The 20712-nt window shown below is 49.8% G+C and overlaps 1 protein-coding gene across 1 annotated transcript in view; it reads left to right on the top strand.

Annotated features, from left to right (window-relative positions):
• Positions 1–20712, top strand: part of LOC139240112 (aquaporin-3-like) — a 45102-nt gene that overhangs the window by 21413 nt on the left and 2977 nt on the right. Inside the window, exons 3-6 of the mRNA XM_070868488.1 lie at positions 3750–3897; positions 5376–5502; positions 12125–12262; positions 16348–16466. Coding sequence (XP_070724589.1) covers positions 3750–3897; positions 5376–5502; positions 12125–12262; positions 16348–16466 — 532 coding nt within the window. The remainder of the gene's footprint in view (positions 1–3749; positions 3898–5375; positions 5503–12124; positions 12263–16347; positions 16467–20712) is intronic.

The raw sequence follows: 20712 nt of genomic DNA, 5'->3' as shown, positions 1-20712 counted from the left end.
AACAAAATGTTGAATCATTGTGGGTGGAGATTAGAGATAGTAAGGGGAAAAAGTCATAGGTCGGCGTAGTTTATAGACGCCCAAATAATAACTTCACGGTGGGGCGGGCAATAATCAAGGGAATAATGGAGGCATGTGAAAAAGGAACGACAGTAGTCATGGGGGATTTTAACCTACATATCGATTGGTCAAATCAAATCGTAGGGGGTAGCCTGGAGGAGGAATTCATAGAATGCATACGGGACTGTTTCTCAGAACAGTATGTAACAGAGCCTACAAGGGAGCAAACCATCTTGGATCTGGTCCTGTGTAATGAGACAGGAAAAATAAACGATCTCCTCGTAAAAGATCCTCTCGGAATGAGTGATCACAATATGGTTGAATTTGTAATACAGATTGAGGATGAGGAAGTTGTGTCAGAAACGAGCGTACTATGCTTAAACAAAGGGGACTACAGTGGGATGAGGGCAGAGTTGGCTAAAGTAGACTGGAAACAAGGACTAAACGGTGGCACAATTGAGGAACAGTGGAGGACTTTTAAGGAGCTCTTTCATAGTGCGCAAAAAAAATATATTCCAGTGAAAAAGAAGGGTGGCAAGAGAAGTGATAACCAGCCGTGGATAACCAAGGAAATAAAGGAGAGTATCAAATTAAAAACCAATATGTATAAGGTGGCCAAGGTTAGTGGGAAACTAGAAGATTGGGAAAATTTTAAACGACAGCAAAGAATGACTAAGAAAGCAATAAAGAAAGGAAAGATAGATTACGAAAGTAAACTGGCGCAAAACATAAAAACAGATAGTAAAAGCTTTTACCAATATATAAAACGGAAGAGAGTGACTAAAGTAAGTGTTGGTCCCTTAGAAGATGAGAAGGGAGATTTAATAATGGGAAATGTGGAAATGGCTGAGACCTTAAACAATTATTTTGCTTCCGTCTTCACATTGGAAGACACAAAAACAATGCCAAAATTTGCAGGCCACAGGAATGTGGGAAGGGAGGACCTTGAGACAATCACTATCACTAGGGGGGTAGTGCTGGACAGGCTAATGGGACTGAAGGTAGACAAGTCCCCTGGTCCTGATGAAATGCATCCCAGGGTATTAAAAGAGATGGCTGAAGTTATAGCAGATGCATTCGTTATAATCTGCCAAAATTCTCTGGACTCTGGGGAGGTACCAGCGGATTGGAGAGCAGCTAATGTAACGCCTCTGTTTAAAAAAGGGGGCAGGCAAAAGGCAGGTAACTATAGGCCGGTTAGTTTAACATCTGTAGTGGGGAAAATGCTTGAAACTATCATTAAGGAAGAAATAGCGGGACATCTGGATAGGAATAGTGCAATCAAGCAGACGCAGCATGGATTCATGAAAGGGAAATCATGTTTAACTAACTTACTGGAATTCTTTGAGGATATAACGAGCATGGTGGATAGAGGTGTACCGATGGATGTGGTGTATTTAGATTTCCAAAAGGCATTCGATAAGGTGCCACACAAAAGGTTACTGCAGAAGATAAAGGTACGCGGAGTCAGAGGAAATGTATTAGTATGGATAGAGAATTGGCTGGCGAACAGAAAGCAGAGAGTCGGGATAAATGGGTCCTTTTCCAGTTGGAAATCAGTGGTTAGTGGTGTGCCACAGGGATCAGTGCTGGGACCACAACTGTTTACAATATACATAGATAACCTAGAAGAGGGGACAGAGTGTAGTGCAACAAAATTTGCAGATGACACTAAGATTAGTGGGAAAGCGGGTTGTGTAGAGGACACAGAGAGGCTGTAAAGAGATTTAGATAGGTTAAGCGAATGGACTAAGGTTTGGCAGATGGAATACAATGTCGGAAAGTGTGAGGTCATCCACCTTGGGAAAAAAAACAGTAAAAGGGAATATTATTTGAATGGGGAGAAATTACAACATGCTGTGGTGCAGAGGGACCTGGGGGTCCTTGTACATGAAACTCTTTTTGGATAAATTCTACATTTTGAAACAATTGCCTCCCCGTCGGGGAATTGAACCCCGGTCACCCGCGTGACAGACGGGGATACTCACCACTATACTAATGAGGAACTGACGTGTCACAATCCCAAAAAGTTAGTTTGCAGGTGCAGCAGGTAATCAGGAAGGCGAATGGAATGTTGGCCTTCATTGCGAGAGGGATGGAGTACAAAAGCAGGGAGGTCCTGCTGCAACTGTACAGGGTATTGGTGAGGCCGCACCTGGAGTACTGCGTGCAGTTTTGGTCACCTTACTTAAGGAAGGATATACTAGCTTTGGAGGGGGTACAGAGACGTTTCACTAGGCTGATTCCAGAAATGAGGGGGTTACCTTATGATGATAGATTGAGTAGACTGGGTCTTTACTCCTTGGAGTTCAGAAGGATGAGGGGTGATCTTATAGAAACATTTAAAATAATGAAAGGGATAGACAAGATAGAGGCAGAGAGGTTGTTTCCACTGGTGGGGGAGACTAGAACTAGGGGGCACAGCCTCAAAATACGGAGGAGCCAATTTAAAACCGAGTTGAGAAAAATGTTCTTCTCCCAGAAGGTTGTGAATCTGTGGAATTCTCTGCCCAAGGAAGCAGTTGAGGCTAGCTCATTGAATGTTTTCAAGTCAAAGATAGATAGATTTTTAACCAATAAGGGAATTAAGGGTTACGGGGAGAGTGCGGGTAAGTGGAGCTGAGTCCACGACCAGATCAGCCATGATATTATTGAATGGCGGGGCAGGCTCGAGGGGCTAGATGGCCTACTCCTGTTCCTAATTCTTATGTTCTTCTGTTCTTATGACTATGTGAGAGTGTGTGTATGAGTGTGTGTGTGTGTGTGTGTGTGCGTGAGTGTGATGTTATGACCATGTGTTTGTCTGCGTGTGAGTCTGTGTGTGTGTGTGAGTGTGATGTTATGACGATGTAAAAGTGTGTGCGAGTCTGTGTGTGTGCGTGTGATGATGTTATGACGGTGTGTGAGTGTGTGTGAGTGTGATGATGTTATGGCCATGTGAGAGTGTGAGTGTGATGATATGGCGATGTGAGAGTGTGTGTGTGTGAGTGTGTGAGAGTCTGTCTGTGAGAGAGTGAGTGTGTGAGTCTGTGTGAGTGTGTGTATGTATGAGACTCTGTGTGTGTGTGTGTGTGTGTGTGATGATATGACCGTGTGTGAGTGTTATGTTGTGAGTGTGTGTGTGTGAGTGTGATGATGTTATGGTGATGTGAGAGTGTGTGTGAAGAAGACTGGTGCACGATCTCTCCTCGAGACACAGTTTCCTAAATAGAGTGTTTAAAATAGCAGCCCGTCTTTTGGAGACAGGTCGCTGCCGCTATTCGGCCGGAGATCAGGGCCACTGTTTGACAGGACGAAACTACACAAAGGGGGAACAGTTCACAAAAGCGGCAGGAACAGAATGTCCTGGGCTGACAAGGGGCGGGAGTGACAGACCCAGTTCAAGGTTTCATAGGCTGGGGCTGAAGTCTGCCCTCATCCCTGACGCTGCCTCTTGGTGGAGGTCGGAGGGCTTATAAATCCAAGCGCTGAAACTGACTGAAACAGACAGAAATGTCAATTTCCGAATAGTGCAACGGACGAGACCGGGTGCATTTCAGCTCCGAGCGTTAACAGGTTAGGGCAGTGATAGCGAGAGTTCCCATTCTTCAAACAGCACCGCATTTATTCTGCAACTTAAAAAACAAACAAATTAATATTTGGCTTTTAAAATATTAATTTTGCTTCTTTCCACCCAATCCCCCAGGAAGTTTAATTGAGGCGATAAAGTTGGTCAGAATCGTACCTACCATGAGGAGAGCGGAGACCTTTGCGAATAAGGTGAAAAGCATTTTGCAACTGAAGAATCGTCTCCTCCGAGAATGTTTTGCCGAGTTTCTAGGAGTTTGCATGCTGATTGTAAGTTATGAACATTATTATTTCCTCGCTCTCTTTTTTTGCAAACCCTTTCCAACCTTCACCCCGCAACTCTGACCCCAACGATACCTCTCTCTCTCTGCTCCCCCACTTGCTAGCTCTTTACGCCCTGAGTCAGAAGGTTGTGCGTTCGAGCCCCACTCCAGAGATTTGAGCACAAAAAATCTAAGCTGACACTCCCAGTGCAGTGCTGAGGGAGCGCCGCACTGTCGGAGGGGCAGTACTGAGGGAGCGCCGCACTGTCGGAGGGGCAGTACTGAGGGAGCACCGTACTGTCGGAGGGGCGGTACTGAGGGAGCGCCGCACTGTCAGAGGGGCAGTACTGAGGGAGCACCGTACTGTCGGAGGGGCGGTACTGAGGAGCGCCGCACTGTCAGAGGGGCAGTACTGAGGGAGCACCGTACTGTCGGAGGGGCGGTACTGAGGGAGCGCCGCACTGTCGGAGGGGCAATACTGAGGGAGCGCCGCACTGTCGGAGGGGCAGTACTGAGGGAGCACCACACTATTGGAGGGGCAATACTGAGGGAGCGCTGCACTGTCGGAGGGGCAGTACTGAGGGGATGCCGCACTGTCGGAGGGGCAGTACGGAGGGACCACTGCACTGTCGGACAAGACATTAAACAAGGCCCCGTCTGCCCTCTCAGGTGGATGTAAAAGATCCCGGGGCCACTATTGGAAGAAGAGCAGGGGGAGTTCTCCCCGGTGTCCTGGGGCCAATATTAATCCCTCGAATAACAGATGATCATTTATTACATTGCCGTTTGTGAGAGCTTGCTGTGCGCAAATTGAGCTGCCACCTTGCCTACCATCATCATCATCATAGGCAGTCCCTCGAAGCGAGGATGACTTACTTCCAGGCCAAAAGAGGATGAGTTCACAGGTGTTTCAATGAAGGACCTAATATTCCGGGTCCCGAACTACATCCTGAAGGGTGGAAGATGCCTGTGGGTGGATTTTTTTAACGTGGGGTGGCCGTTGCACACCAGCCACCACACGGGCTTGACAGAGCGAGGTCTCGGTTCAGTGGCAAGGGTTAACCAGGACACCTGGAGACCAGCTCTGCTGCACGGGCCTAGTGCGCCCACATATCGCACAGTGTGGGCTGGGCCCGTGCTGCCCCTGGGCCCTCGGCTCTTCTGGGCCCCGAACTCTCGCCTCTCCTGGGCCCCGGTCACTCTACGGACTCTCGCCCCTGCTGCTCCCTGCAGTGGTATGACGCCCCACGTTGCTCCCTCCGATGGACCCAGCCTGCTGATGGTCTTGCAGGCCGGGATCGCACCGATTTCCGGGCTTTACCTACATTACGACAGTGACGGCACTTCAAAGAAGGACTTCATTCACTGCGCAGCGATTTGCTCGTCCTGAGGTCGTGAAAGGCGCTATAGAAATGCTTTCTTTGCTTAATTAGAAGAGGTTTCAGCTCCCTGACCCGTTGTTCGCTCTCCCTCCTCCTGTCCTAGTTGTTTGGCTGTGGAGCAGTGGCACAGATGGTGACCAGCCACACGACCCGCGGGGAATTTCTGTCCGTCAACCTGGGGTTCGGCCTCGGAGCGACCTTTGGCACCTACATCGCCGGCGGCATCTCGGGTAAGAGGCGGAACCCGTACCCGGTGCTGAGTCACGGGCTGGAATCTAATCGAGGGGTTCGGGGGGTTTATATATAGAATCACAGATACACCGGGAGTGAGTTACAGGCTGGAATCTAATCGAGGGGTTCGGGGGTATATATATAGAATAACGGATACCCGGGAGTGAGTTACAGGCTGGAATCTAATCGAGGGGTTCGGGGGGTTTATATATAGAATAACAGATACCTGGGAGTGAGTTACAGGCTGGAATCTAATCGAGGGGTTCGGGGGTTTATATATAGAATCATAGATACCCGGGAGTGAGTTACAGGCTGGAATCTAATCGAGGGGTTCGGGGAGGTTTATATATAGAATAACGGATACCCAGGAGTGAGTTACAGGCTGGAATCTAATCGAGGGGTTCGGGGGGTTTATATATAGAATCACAGATACACCGGGAGTGAGTTACAGGCTGGAATCTAATCGAGGGGTTCGGGGGGTTTATACATAGAATAACGGATACCTGGGAGTGAGTTACAGGCTGGAATCTAATCGAGGGGTTCGGGGGGTTTATATATAGAATAACAGATACCCCGGAGGGAGGTACAGGCTGGAATCTAATCAAGGGGTTCGGGGGGTTTATATATACAATAACAGATACCCCCGAGGGAGGTACAGGCTGGAATCTAATCGAGGGGTATGGGGGGGTTTATATATAGAATAACAGATACCCGGGAGTGAGTTACAGGCTGGAATCTAATCGAGGGGTTCGGTGGGTTTATATATAGAATAACGATACCCGGGAGTGAGTTACAGGCTGGAATCTAATCGAGGGGTTCGGGGAGGTTTATATATAGAATAACGGATACCCAGGAGTGAGTTACAGGCTGGAATCTAATCGAGGGGTTCGGGGGGTTTATATATAGAATCACAGATACCCCGGAGGGAGGTACAGGCTGGAATCTAATCAAGGGGTTCGGGGGGTTTATATATACAATAACAGATACCCCCGAGGGAGGTACAGGCTGGAATCTAATCGAGGGGTATGGGGGGGTTTATATATAGAATAACAGATACCCGGGAGTGAGTTACAGGCTGGAATCTAATCGAGGGGTTCGGTGGGTTTATATATAGAATAACGATACCCGGGAGTGAGTTACAGGCTGGAATCTAATCGAGGGGTTCGGGGGGTTTATATCTAGAATAACGGATACCCCGGAGTGAGTTACAGGCTAGAATCTAATGGAGGGGTTCGGGGGATTTATATATAGAATAACGGATACCCGGGAGTGAGTTACAGACTGGAATCTAATCGAGGTGTTCAGGGGATTTATATATAGAATAACAGATACCCGGGAGTGAGTTACAGGCTGGAATCTAATCGAGGTGTTCGGGGGTTTATATATAGAATAACAGATACCCGGGAGTGAGTTACAGGCTAGAATCTAATCGAGGGGTTCGGGGGGTTTATATATAGAATAACGGATACCTGGGAGTGAGTTACAGGCTGGAATCTAATCGAGGGGTTCGGGGGGTTTATATATAGAATAACAGATACCCGGGAGTGAGTTACAGGCTGGAATCTAATCGAGGGGTTCAGGGGGGTTTATATATAGAATAACAGATACCCGGGAGTGAGTTACAGGCTGGAATCTAATCGAGGGGTTCGAGGGGTTTATATATAGAATAACAGATACCCGGGGAGTGAGTGACAGGCTGGAATCTAATCGAGGGGTTCGGGGGGTTTATATATAGAATAACGGATACCCGGGAGTGAGTTACAGGCTGGAATCTAATCGAGGGGTTCGGGGGGTTTATATATAGAATAACAGATACCTGGGAGTGAGTTACAGGCTGGAATCTAATCGAGGGGTTCGGGGGTTTATATATAGAATCATAGATACCCGGGAGTGAGTTACGGGCTGGAATCTAATCGAGGGGTTCGGGGAGATTTATATATAGAATAACGGATACCCAGGAGTGAGTTACAGGCTGGAATCTAATCGAGGGGTTCGGGGGGTTTATATATAGAATCACAGATACACCGGGAGTGAGTTACAGGCTGGAATCTAATCGAGGGGTTCGGGGGGTTTATACATAGAATAACGGATACCTGGGAGTGAGTTACAGGCTGGAATCTAATCGAGGGGTTCGGGGGGTTTATATATAGAATAACAGATACCCCGGAGGGAGGTACAGGCTGGAATCTAATCAAGGGGTTCGGGGGGTTTATATATACAATAACAGATACCCCCGAGGGAGGTACAGGCTGGAATCTAATCGAGGGGTATGGGGGGGTTTATATATAGAATAACAGATACCCGGGAGTGAGTTACAGGCTGGAATCTAATCGAGGGGTTCGGTGGGTTTATATATAGAATAACGATACCCGGGAGTGAGTTACAGGCTGGAATCTAATCGAGGGGTTCGGGGGGTTTATATCTAGAATAACGGATACCCCGGAGTGAGTTACAGGCTAGAATCTAATGGAGGGGTTCGGGGGATTTATATATAGAATAACGGATACCCGGGAGTGAGTTACAGACTGGAATCTAATCGAGGTGTTCGGGGGGTTTATATATAGAATAACAGATACCCGGGAGTGAGTTACAGGCTGGAATCTAATCGAGGTGTTCGGGGGTTTATATATAGAATAACAGATACCCGGGAGTGAGTTACAGGCTAGAATCTAATCGAGGGGTTCGGGGGGTTTATATATAGAATAACGGATACCTGGGAGTGAGTTACAGGCTGGAATCTAATCGAGGGGTTCGGGGGGTTTATATATAGAATAAAGATACCCGGGAGTGAGTTACAGGCTGGAATCTAATCGAGGGGTTCAGGGGGGTTTATATATAGAATAACAGATACCCGGGAGTGAGTTACAGGCTGGAATCTAATCGAGGGGTTCGAGGGGTTTATATATAGAATAACAGATACCCGGGAGTGAGTTACAGGCTGGAATCTAATCGAGGGGTTCGAGGGGTTTATATATAGAATAACAGATACACCGGAGGGAGGTACAGGCTGGAATCTAATCGAGGGGTTCATATATAGAATAACAGATACCCGGGAGTGAGTTACAGGCTGGAATTTAATCGAGGGGTTCAGGGGGGTTTATATATAGAATAACAGATACCCGGGAGTGAGTTACAGGCTGGAATCTAATCGAGGGGTTCGAGGGGTTTATATATAGAATAACAGATACCCGGGAGTGAGTTACAGGCTGGAATCTAATCGAGGGGTTCGAGGGGTTTATATATAGAATAACAGATACACCGGAGGGAGGTACAGGCTGGAATCTAATCGAGGGGTTCATATATAGAATAACAGATACCCGGGAGTGAGTTACAGGCTGGAATCTAATCGAGGGGTTCGGGGGGTTTATATATAGAATAACAGATACCCGGGAGTGAGTTACAGGCTGGAATCTAATCGAGGGGTTCGAGGGGTTTATATATAGAATAACAGATACCCGGGAGTGAGTTACAGGCTGGAATCTAATCGAGGGGTTCGGGGGGTTTATATTTTCAATAACAGATACCCGGGAGTGAGTTACAGGCTGGAATCTAATCGAGGGGTTCGGGGGGTTTATATATAGAATAACGGATACCCGGGAGTGAGGTACAGGCTGGAAAGAGCAACGTGTGGTGTGGAACAGCCTGCACACATTGACACCAAAGTCAATAGAAAGGTTGACCCAGAACAACAGGCTCAGTTGCAACGTTCGGAGGGAGTCTCCCGTTGACAATGCTGAATCGCAAATTGTAACAATGAAAGACAAAAAATGCTCCAGATCTTGCATACCAGATTCCATCTTTGCTTTGTGTTTCGGCAAGTGGTGTCTGATGAAGGGCTGCACCATTCAACCCTTCTGATGACAAAGGGGATTTTGTGAGCGCTGTTCTCATTGCCAAAGATGGACGTCTACGATTACTCCGAGCAACAGGAACATGATTGGCCTTTATTGCAAGAGGGATGGAGTATAAAAGCAGGGAAATCTTTCTACAACTGTACAGGGTATCGGTGAGGCCACACCTGGAGTACTGCGTGCAGTTTTGGTTTCCATATTTACGAAAGGATATACTTGCTTTGGAGGCAGTTCAGAGAAGGTTCACTCGGTCGATTCCGGAGATGAGGGGGTTGACTTATGAGGAAAGGTTGAGCAGGTTGGGCCTCTACTCATTGGAGTTCAGAAGAATGAGAGGTGATCTTATCGAAACGTATCAGATTATGAGGGGACTCGACAAGGTGGATGCAGAGAGGATGTTTCCACTGATGGGGGAGACTAGAACTAGAGGGCATGGTCTTAGAATAAGGGGCCGCCCATTTAAAACTGAGATGAGGAGAAATTTCTTCTCTCAGAGGGTTGTAAATCTGTGGAATTCGCTGCCTCAGAGAGCTGTGGAAGCCGGGACATTGAAGCAGTTGTTTTCTGTCAACCCGTCACCCCCCGCACCCCCACCCCCCCACCCCCTGCCTCCCCTACGCACCCCCCAGGTTAATTTTATTTCTACCCACAACCAAGGTCAGGAAGTTTGCGGTTTTCATGGGCTGCAGTGTGCACCGTTCGAGGGCCCAGGGGCAGCACGGGCCCAGCCCACACTGTGCGATATGTGGGCGCACACTGGGTCCGTGCAGCAGAGCTGGTCTCCAGGCGTCCTGGTTAACCCTTGCCACTGGACCAAGACCTCGCTCTGTCAAGCCCGTGTGGTGGCTGGTGTACAACGGTCACCCCACGTTAAAAAAATCCACCCACAGGCATCTTCCACCCTTCAGGATGTAGTTCGGGACTATTAGGTCTTTCATTGAAACACCTGTGAACTCATCCTTTTTTTTTAGCGTGGGAGCAAGTCAGCCTCGCTTCGAGGGAGTACCTATGATGATGATGGCAGGCTGGAATCTAATCGAGTGGTTTGGGGGGGTTTATATCTAGAATAACGGATACCCCGGAGTGAGTTACAGGCTAGAATCTAATGGAGGGGTTCGGGGGATTTATATATAGAATAACGGATACCCGGGAGTGAGTTACAGACTGGAATCTAATCGAGGGGGTTTGGGGGGTTTATATATAGAATAACAGATACCCGGGAGTGAGTTACAGGCTGGAATCTAATCGAGGGGTTCGGGGGGTTTATATATAGAATAACAGATACCCGGGAGTGAGTTACAGGCTGGAATCTAATCGAGGGGTTCGGGGGGGTTGATATGTAGAATAACAGATACCCGGGAGTGAGTTACAGGCTGGAATCTAATCGAGGGGTACGGGGGGTTTATATATAGAATAACAGATACCCGGGAGTGAGTTACAGGCTGGAATCTAATCGAGGGGTTCGGGGGGTTTATATATCGAATAACAGATACCCGGGAGTGAGTTACAGGCTGGAATCTAATCGAGGGGTTTGGGGGGGTTTATATATAGAATAACAGATACCCGGGAGTGAGTTACAGGCTGGAATCTAATCGAGGGGTTCGGGGGGTTTATATAAAACTGTCCTGCCTTTCTCCCAATTGTACCATTAGACCTTTAGCAACCACCTGAACAGGCCTCTAATTAATGTCTCATCCAAAAGACAGCCTTCTCTGAATTCCATCACCCCCTGTGCTCGCTGACCATCATTGGCACCTGGTCCGGCAACATCTCCAATTTAAAATTCTCATCCTTGTTTTCAAATCCCTCGATGGTCCTCGCCCCCAACCTGTCTCTGTAACCTCCTCTAGCCCCTACACTCTCCCTATCTCTGCAATCTCCTCCAGCCCCTACACCCCTCCCTATCTCTGCAATCTCCTCCAGCCCCTACACTCTCCCTATCTCTGTAACCTCCTCCAGCCCCTACACCCCTCCCTATTTCTGTAACCTCCTCCAGCCCCTACACCCCTCCCTATCTCTGCAATCTCCTCCAGCCCCTACACTCTCCCTATCTCTGCAATCTCCTCCAGCCCCTACACCCCTCCCTATCTCTGTAACCCCCTTCAGCCCCTACACCCTTCCCTATCTCTGTAACCTCCTCCAGCCCCTACACTCTCCCTATCTCTGCAATCTCCTCCAGCCCCTACATCCCTCCCTATCTCTGTAACCTCTTCCAGCCCCTACACCTCTCCCTATCTCTGTAACCCCCTCCAGCCCCTACACCCCTCCCTATCTCTAACCTCCTCCAGTCCCTAAACCCCTCCCTATCTCTGTTACCTCCTCCAACCCCTACACCCCTCCCTATCTCTGTAACCTCCTCCAGCCCTACATGCCTCCCTATCTCTGTAACCTCCCCCAGCCCCTACAACCCTCCCTATCTCTGTAACCTCCTCCAGCCCCACAACCTCCCGAGATCTCTGCGCTCCTCTAATTCTGCCCTGTTGAGCATCCCTGATTATAATCCCTCCATCATCGGTGGCCGTGCCTTCAGCTGCCTGGACCCCAAGCTCTAGAACTCCCTAAACCTCTCCACACCTCTCTCCTCCTTTAAGACGCTCCTTAAAACTGACCTCTCTGACCAATACCCGTCCTGGTATCTCCTTATGTGACTCAGTGTCAAATCGTGTCTGATCATCGCTCCCTGTGAAGCACCTCGGGACGTTTTACTTGGGTATAGGTGCTATATAAATGCAAGTGATTGTTGACAAGTCTTCTTGTGGTTTACCTGCAGGTGCGCACCTGAACCCTGCTGTGTCCTTCAGCTTGTGTTTGCTGGGACGGTTCGAGTGGAAGAAGCTGCCATTCTATATGTTCTTCCAGACGCTTGGGGGCTTTGTTGGTGCTGCTATAGTCTACGGTGTTCATCATGGTATGGAACTCCCCTTGCTTCCTTCGCCGCGGCCGTGTATATACCTCGCGGGTTCTTTGCTTAAGAATTCATAGCCACACATTGTTATTAAGAACTAGTTGGTTTATTAGCAAAAGGTTTGACACTCACACCCCACAATACCAGTTCGTCCACTGGGCTCACAACCACCTGCCCCATCGTGGATCCCCCGAACCCAACTGGCCGGGGTTTTATTGAGTCTTGCGAACATCACGTGACTGGCTGAGCCACTCCCACTCAACATGTTCCACAAACACGTGGGCATACATTACAGAGGTAGAGAAGATGTTTCCACTTATGGGGGAGACCAGAACTCGGGAGGCGGGAGGGGGGGCCATCAATATTGTTATGTCCACGATAAACTAATGTGATTGGGTACCGTAGACGTGAGTAAGTGTGACCTTAGTCTCTTTATTCTGACTCCATGGGAGGTCTGCTGATATACAGTGCTCCCAAGGGTTGCTGGGATCCCTTGGGACTCCAATAGATACGCCCCCTTGGTGGCGGTAGAATGCTGGTTACATAGGGTTGCATACATAACAGATATAGGATGCAGGTTGAACACTCCCTTATCCGGAATTCCCTTATCCAGAACCACCCCTCGTCCGGTATCATTCCTGGCCCCCGGGTGGCGCATGCGCAGATCTCCGACGCGAACAAATTGAAGTCCTTCTTCGCTACTGACTCCCGCAATCGCTGGCCTGACCCCCGCAATCCATCCCAACCCCCCCCACAATATCTCTGCCGCACTCCCAGCCCCAAGCCATTCAGCCCCGATATCCCCTTTGCTCAGTACCTGTACCGTCCAATTTAGCGTGACCACCCCTCGTCCGGAAAAATCCCTTATCCGGAACAGGCCAGGTCCCCGAGGTTTCCGGATTAGGGAGCTTCAACTTATAGTCACTAATAATTCCAATGGGGGAATTCAGGAGAAACTTCTTTACCCAGAGAGCGGTGAGAATGTGGAACTCGCTGCCACAGGGAGGGGTCGAGGCGAATAGTATCGATGCATTTAAGGGGAAGCTGGATAAACACATAGGGGAGAAGGGAATAGAAGGATATGGGGATGGGGCGGGGGGGGGGATGGAGAGGGGTGGGAGGGAGCTGGTGTGGAGTATAAACACCGGCACGGAGCGGTGGGGCCCGAATGGCCTCTTTCTATGCCCCACATTCTTTGCAATACTCTGTAAGGGCTGGCCTCTGATTATCGGCTGATACAACCGCAGAGAATTAATTTCTACCGCTCCAATTAGTCCGAGAAGGCCATTCCTCAGGGAGGAGGTGGGGAAAAATAATCAGCCAGGGCTCCCGCTCCTGACTGCAGTTTGGTCTGAGATCCATGAGGCCTGCTGTGTCCGAATAGCCTGCCGATACTCGGCGCCTGGACTCGCGCGTGTAAAATGGCCAGTCGGGCGGGGTCCCAGTGCCTGAGGATTGGTTGGGGGAAGGAATGTTGGCCGGCAAGCGTCAAATCCTTCTGGAGGGAAGAGTGGTGGCCTGATGGTGGGGTTGGCGGGGGGGTGGTGAAATGTGGGGCACGAGTTGTTTGATCAATAGCGTAGATTAACCCAAATGATGTATAGGTTCGGACACCAGCAAAAATCAGTTTGTTGGTTTTACTAACAGTGACAGAAAGTGCAAGCGAGTCTATATACTTACCAGCAGGATATCTATCGGGACGTCTAGGATTAGCTCTATCCAATCCTAGCCAGTTCTCAGCACAGAACACCAAAAAATTACTGGCAGGGAGCCGATTTGTACAACCTCGCTGGTCAGTGTCAGATAACCTGCTCCAAACATGTCAATTCTGAGAATATTGCCATGTCATCATCATAGGCAGTCCCTCGGAATCGAGGAAGACTTGCTTCCACTCTTAGCATGAGTTCTCAGGTGACTGAACAGTCCCAATACGAGAGCCACAGTCCCTGTCACAGGTGGGACAGACAGTGGTTGAGGGAAGGGGAGGGTGGGACTGGTTTGCCGCACGCTCCTTCCGCTGCCTGCGCTTGGTTTCTGCACGCTCTCGGCGACGAGACTCGAGGTGCTCAGCGCCCTCCCGGATGCACTTCCTCCACTTAGGGCGAACTGGTCTTTGGCCCAGGGACTCCCAGGTGTCGGTGGGGATGTTGCACTTTATCAGGGAGGCTTTGAGGGTGGTCCCTTGTAACGTTTCCTCTGCCCACCTTTGGCTCGTTTGCCGTGAAGGAGTTCCGAGTAGAGCGCTTGCTTTGGGAATCTCGTGTCGGGGCATGCGGACAATGTGGCCTAACCCTAACTCGTGTGATCTTTACACGTCATACACTACAGGTACCACACCAACAGATGGCAGTGTCGCACCTCATGCACCGCACATTCTCCGTGATATCGGTTTAGTTCAGGTAGCGGGTCGGATAATTTTGCATTGATAATTTAACACACAAACAAGTTGCCTCCAGCCTGGCGGTAATTATTACGCACAAACCCTTTGATCCGTCTTAAATTGGACGAACATGACACCATCTGGTTACTCAGCCTTGACCTGTGGAATCCTAACTGCTTAATGTGACCCGTGCGTTTCACAGCCAGAGTACGTTCTCATAATAGAACGATACTGGTACTGACTGTATTGTTAAGCTCTTTTTCAAATTCTCCCCAATGGGACCGGCCAGTTGGTGAAAAATGACCTTCTACTGTCTCCAAGGATTCTCACAGACCCATTCCCAAATATCCGCTCACTCCCCTTCCCAAATATCCCCTCACTCCCCTTCCCAAATATCCCCTCACTCCCCTTCCCAAATATCCCCACTCTCCTTTCCCAAATATCTCCTCACTCCCCTTCCCAAATATCTCCTCACTCCCCTTCCCAAATATCCCCTCACTCCCCTTTCCAAATATCCCCACTCTCCTTTCCCAAATATCCCCTCACTCCCCTTCCCAAATATCCCCTCACTCCCCTTCCCAAATATCCCCACTCTCCCATTCCCAAGGATTGGTATGCTCCCGTTCCCAAGGATTCGTGCACTCCGTTCCCAAAGATCCCCATACTCCCCTTCCCAAAGATCCCCACACTCCCCTTCCCAAAGATCCCCACATTCCCATTTCCAAAGATCCCCACACTCCCATTCCCAAAGATCCCCAATTCCCCTTCCCAAGGATTGGTACACTCCCGTTCCCAAAGATCTCCACACTCCCATTCCCAAGGATTGGTACACTCCCGTTCCCAGAGATCCCCACACTCCCGTTCCAAAAAGATCCCCACACTCCCGTTCCAAAAAGATCCCCGCACTCCCCTTCCCAAAGATCCCAACACTCCCATTCCCAAGGATTGGTACACTCCCGTTCCCAAAGATCCCCACACTCCCGTTCCCAAAGATCCCCACACTCCCGTTCCCAAAGATCCCCACTCTCCCATTCCCAAGGATTGGTATGCTCCCGTTCCCAAAGATTCGTGCACTCCCCTTCCCAAAGATCCCCACATTCCCATTTCCAAAGATCCCCACACTCCCATTCCCAAAGATCCCCAATTCCCCTTCCCAAGGATTGGTACACTCCCGTTCCCAAAGATCCCCACACTCCCATTCCCAAGGATTGGTACACTCCCGTTCCCAGAGATCCCCACACTCCCGTTCCAAAAAGATCCCCACACTCCCGTTCCAAAAAGATCCCCGCACTCCCCTTCCCAAAGATCCCAACACTCCCATTCCCAAGGATTGGTACACTCCCGTTCCCAAAGATCCCCACACTCCCGTTCCCAAAGATCCCAACACTCCCGTTCCCAAGGATTGGTACACTCCCGTTCCCAAAGATCCCCACACTCCCATTCCCAAGGATTGGTACACTCCCGTTCCCAAAGATCCCCACACTCCCGTTCCCAAAGATCCCCACACTCCCGTTCCCAAAGATCCCCACATTCCCGTTCCCAAGGATCGATACACTCCCGTTCCCAAAGATCCCCACACTCCCGTTCCCAAACATCCCACACTCCCGTTCCCAAGGATTGGTACACTCCCGTTCCCAAAGACTGGCTATACCATGTTCTGTGACCACAGGTCCATCTCCTTGATGTGCTGCTTTCTCTGTCCCAACAGATGGTATATACGCGGTCGATAACGGGACCCTGTCTGTCACTGGTCCGCGAGCAACAGCCTTTATTTTTGGCACTTACCCCGCACCGTACCTCACGCTCGCAAATGGCTTCATTGACCAGGTAACCTGATCCGACCCTTCATGATGTTCCCAAGGGTAGTCGATAAGTGGGATGGAGGGTCCCTCCAAATGTAATTGGAACGCTGAATGGGCCAACTCCTCCCCACAGTTGGGAAAGATAGATTACGAAGGTAAACTTGCTCAAAACATAAAAACAGATAGTAAAAGCTTTTACACATATATAAAACGGAAAAGAGTGACTAAAGTAAATGTTGGTCCTTTAGAAGATGAAAAGGGGGATTTAATAATGGGAAATGTGGAAATGGCTGAGACTTTAAACAATTATTTTGCTTCGGTCTTCACAGTGGAAGACACAAAAACCATGCCAAAAATTGCTGGTCACGGGAATGTGGGAAGGGAGGACCTTGAGACAATCACTATCACGAGGGAGGTAGTGCTGGACAGGCTAATGGGACTCAAGGTAGACAAGTCCCCTGGTCCTGATGAAATGCATCCCAGAGTATTAAAAGAGATGGCGGAAGTTATAGCAGATGCATTCGTTATAATCTACCAAAATTCTCTGGACTCTGGAGAGGTACCAGCGGATTGGAAAGCAGCTAATGTAACGCCTCTGTTTAAAAAAGGGGGCAGACAAAAGGCAGGTAACTATAGGCCAGTTAGTTTAACATCTGTAGTGGGGAAAATGCTTGAAACTATCATTAAGGAAGAAATAGCGGGACATCTGGATAGGAATAGTGCAATCAAGCAGATGCAACATGGATTCATGAAGGGGAAATCATGTTTAACTAATTTACTGGAATTCTTTGAGGATATAACGAGCATGGTGGATAGAGGTGTACCGATGGATGTGGTGTATTTAGATTTCCAAAAGGCATTCGATAAGGTGCCACACAAAAGGTTACTGCAGAAGATAGAGGTACGCGGAGTCAGAAGAAATGTATTAGCATGGATAAAGAATTGGCTGGCGAACAGAAAGCAGAGAGTCGGGATAAATGGGTCCTTTTCGGGTTGGAAATCGGTGGTTAGTGGTGTGCCACAGGGATTGGTGCTGGGACCACAACTGTTTACAATATACATAGATAACCTGGAAGAGGGGACAGAGTGTAGTGTAACAAAATTTGCAGATGACACTAAGATTAGTGGGAAAGCGGGTTGTGTAGAGGACACAGAGAGGCTGCAAAGAGATTTAGATAGGTTAAGCGAATGGGCTAAGGTTTGGCAGATGGAATACAATGTCGGAAAGTGTGAGGTCATCCACCTTGGGAAAAAGCACAGTAAAAGGGAATATTATTTGAATGGAGAGAAATTACAACATGCTGCGGTGCAGAGGGACCTGGGGGTCCTTGTGCATGAATCCCAAAAAGTTAGTTTGCAGGTGCAGCAGGTAATCAGGAAGGCGAATGGAATGTTGGCCTTCATTGCGAGAGGGATGGAGTACAAAAGTAGGGAGGTGTTGCTGCAACTGTATAGGGTATTGGTAAGGCCGCACCTGGAGTACTGCGTGCAGTTTTGGTCACCTTACTTAAGGAAGGATATACTGGCTTTGGAGGGGGTACAGAGACGATTCACTAGGCTGATTCCGGAGATGAGGGGGTTACCTTATGATGATAGATTGAGTAGACTGGGTCTTTACTCGTTGGAGTTCAGAAGGATGAGGGGTGAACTTATAGAAACATTTAAAATAATGAAAGGGATAGACAAGATAGAGGCAGAGAGGTTGTTTCCACTGGTCGGGGAGACTAGAACTAGGGGGCACAGCCTCAAAATACGGGGGAGCCAATTTAAAACTGAGTTGAAAAGGAATTTCTTCTCCCAGAGGGTTGTGAATCTGTGGAATTCTCTGCCCAAGGAAGCAGTTGAGGCTAGCTCATTGAATGTATTCAAGTCACAGATAGATAGATTTTTAACCAAGAAGGGAATTAAGGGTTACGGGGAGAGGGCGGGTAAGTGGAGCTGAGTCCACGGCCAGATCAGCCATGGTCTTGTTGAATGGTGGAGCAGGCTCGAGGGGCTAGATGGCCTACTCCTGTTCTTAATTCTTATGTTCTTATGTAATTGCACTGTCTGGTATATAGTTGTACAGGGTATTGGTGAGGCCACACCTGGAGTACTGCGTGCAGTTTTGGTTTCCATATTTACGAAAGGATATACTTGCTTTGGAGGCAGTTCAGAGAAGGTTCACTCGGTTGATTCCGGAGATGAGGGGGTTAACTTATGAGGAAAGGTTGAGTAGGTTGGGCCTCTACTCATTGGAATTCAGAAGAATGAGAGGTGATCTTATCGAAACGTATAAGATTATGAGGGGGGCTCGACAAGGTGGATGCAGAGAGGATGTTTCCACTGATGGGGGAGACTAGAACTAGGGGGCATGATCTTAGAATAAGGGGCCGCCCATTTAAAACTGAGATGAGGAGGAATTTTTTTCTCTCGGAGGGTTGTAAATCTGTGGAATTCTCTGCCTCAGAGAGCTGTGGAAGCTGGGTCATTGAATAAATTTAACACAGAGATAGACAGTTTCTTAACCAATAAGGGGATAAGGGGGCGGGCGGGGAAGTGGAGCTGAGTCTATGATCGGACCAGCCATGATTGTATTAAATGGCGGAGCAGGTATCGAGGGGCCGAATGGCCGACTCCTGCTCCTATTTCTTATGTTCTTATATTCTTAGGGTTCAGGATAGATACAGTCTCAAGCCTGTTTGGAGTGACCTAATCTGTGCTCGGATAGCAGAGCTGCAACTGAGCTCTGTCTCCTTGGGATGGGGAGGTGATGAATCGGCACGGGTGTCCCGTCCTAATTTCAATCCAGTGACTCTGTGCGGGAGGCTGAGGGCCTGGCCATGAAGTCTCACCTGGCCAAATAGCCAACTGACGCTGCAGCATCTCACTCGTGAAAAATGGCCTCTTGGAACAGTGCAAGAAAGACTTGCATCTATATAGCGCCTTTCACTGCCTCAGGACATCCCAGAGTGCTTTACAGCCAATGAAGTATGTTTCGAAGTATTGTAATGTGGGAAATGCGGCAGCTAATTTGCGCACAGCAAGCTCCCACAAACAGCCAATGTGATAATGACCCAGATCATCTGTTTTTCGTGATGTTGGTTGAGGGATAAATCTTGGCCCCAGGACACCGGGGAGAACTCCCCCTGCTCTTCTTCCAATAGTGGCCCCGGGATCTTTTACATCCACCCGAGAGGGCAGACGGGGCCTCGGTTTAATGTCTCATCCGAAAGACGGCACCTCTGACAGTGTGGCGCTCCCTCAGTACCGCCCCTCCGACAGTGCAGTACGGCACTCCCTCAGTACTGCCCCTCCGACAACGCAGTACGGCGCTCCCTCCATACCGCCCCTCCGACAGTGTGGCACTCCCTCAGTACTGCCCCTCCGACAGCGCAGTACGGCACTCCCTCAGTACTGCCCCTCCGACAGCGCAGTACGGCGCTCCCTCCGTACCGCCCCTCCGACAGTGTGGCACTCCCTCAGTACTGCCCCTCCGACAGCGCAGTACGGCACTCCCTCAGTACTGCCCCTCCGACAGCGCAGTACGGTGTTCCCTCAGTACCGCCCCTCCGGCAGCGCAGTACGGCACTCCCTCAGTACTGCCCCTCTGACAGTGTGGCACTCCCTCAGCACCGCCCCTCCGACAGCGCAGTACGGCACTCCCTCAGTACCGCCCCTCTGACAGTGTGGCACTCTCTCAGTACCGCCCCTCCGACAGCGCAGTACGGCGCTCCCTCAGTACCGCCCCTCTGACAGTGTGGCACTCCCTCAGTACTGCCCCTCTGACAGCGCAGTACGGCGCTCCCTCAGTACCGCCCCTCCGACAGTGCGGCGCTCCCTCAGTACCGCCCCTCTGACAGTGTGGCACTCTCTCAGTACCGCCCCTCTGACAGTGTGGCACTCTCTCAGTACCGCCCCTCCGACAGCGCAGTACGGCGCTCCCTCAGTACCGCCCCTCTGACAGTGTAGCACTCCCTCAGTACTGCCCCTCTGACAGCGCAGTACGGCGCTCCTTCAGTACCGCCCCTCCGACAGTGCGGCGCTCCCTCAGTACCGCCCCTCTGACAGTGTGGCACTCTCTCAGTACCGCCCCTCTGACAGTGTGGCGCTCCCTCAGTACCGCCCCTCCGACAGCGCAGTACGGCGCTCCCTCAGTACCGCCCCTCTGACAGTGTGGCGCTCCCTCAGTACTGCCCCTCTGACAGTGTGGCACTCCCTCAGTACCGCCCCTCTGACAGTACGGCGCTCCCTCAGTACCGCCCCTCCGACAGCGCAGTACGGCGCTCCCT

This window comes from Pristiophorus japonicus, chromosome 30, assembly GCF_044704955.1.
Source record: "Pristiophorus japonicus isolate sPriJap1 chromosome 30, sPriJap1.hap1, whole genome shotgun sequence".
Classification (NCBI taxonomy): Eukaryota; Metazoa; Chordata; class Chondrichthyes; family Pristiophoridae; genus Pristiophorus; species Pristiophorus japonicus.
This window is presented reverse-complemented; position numbering and strand designations above follow the sequence as displayed.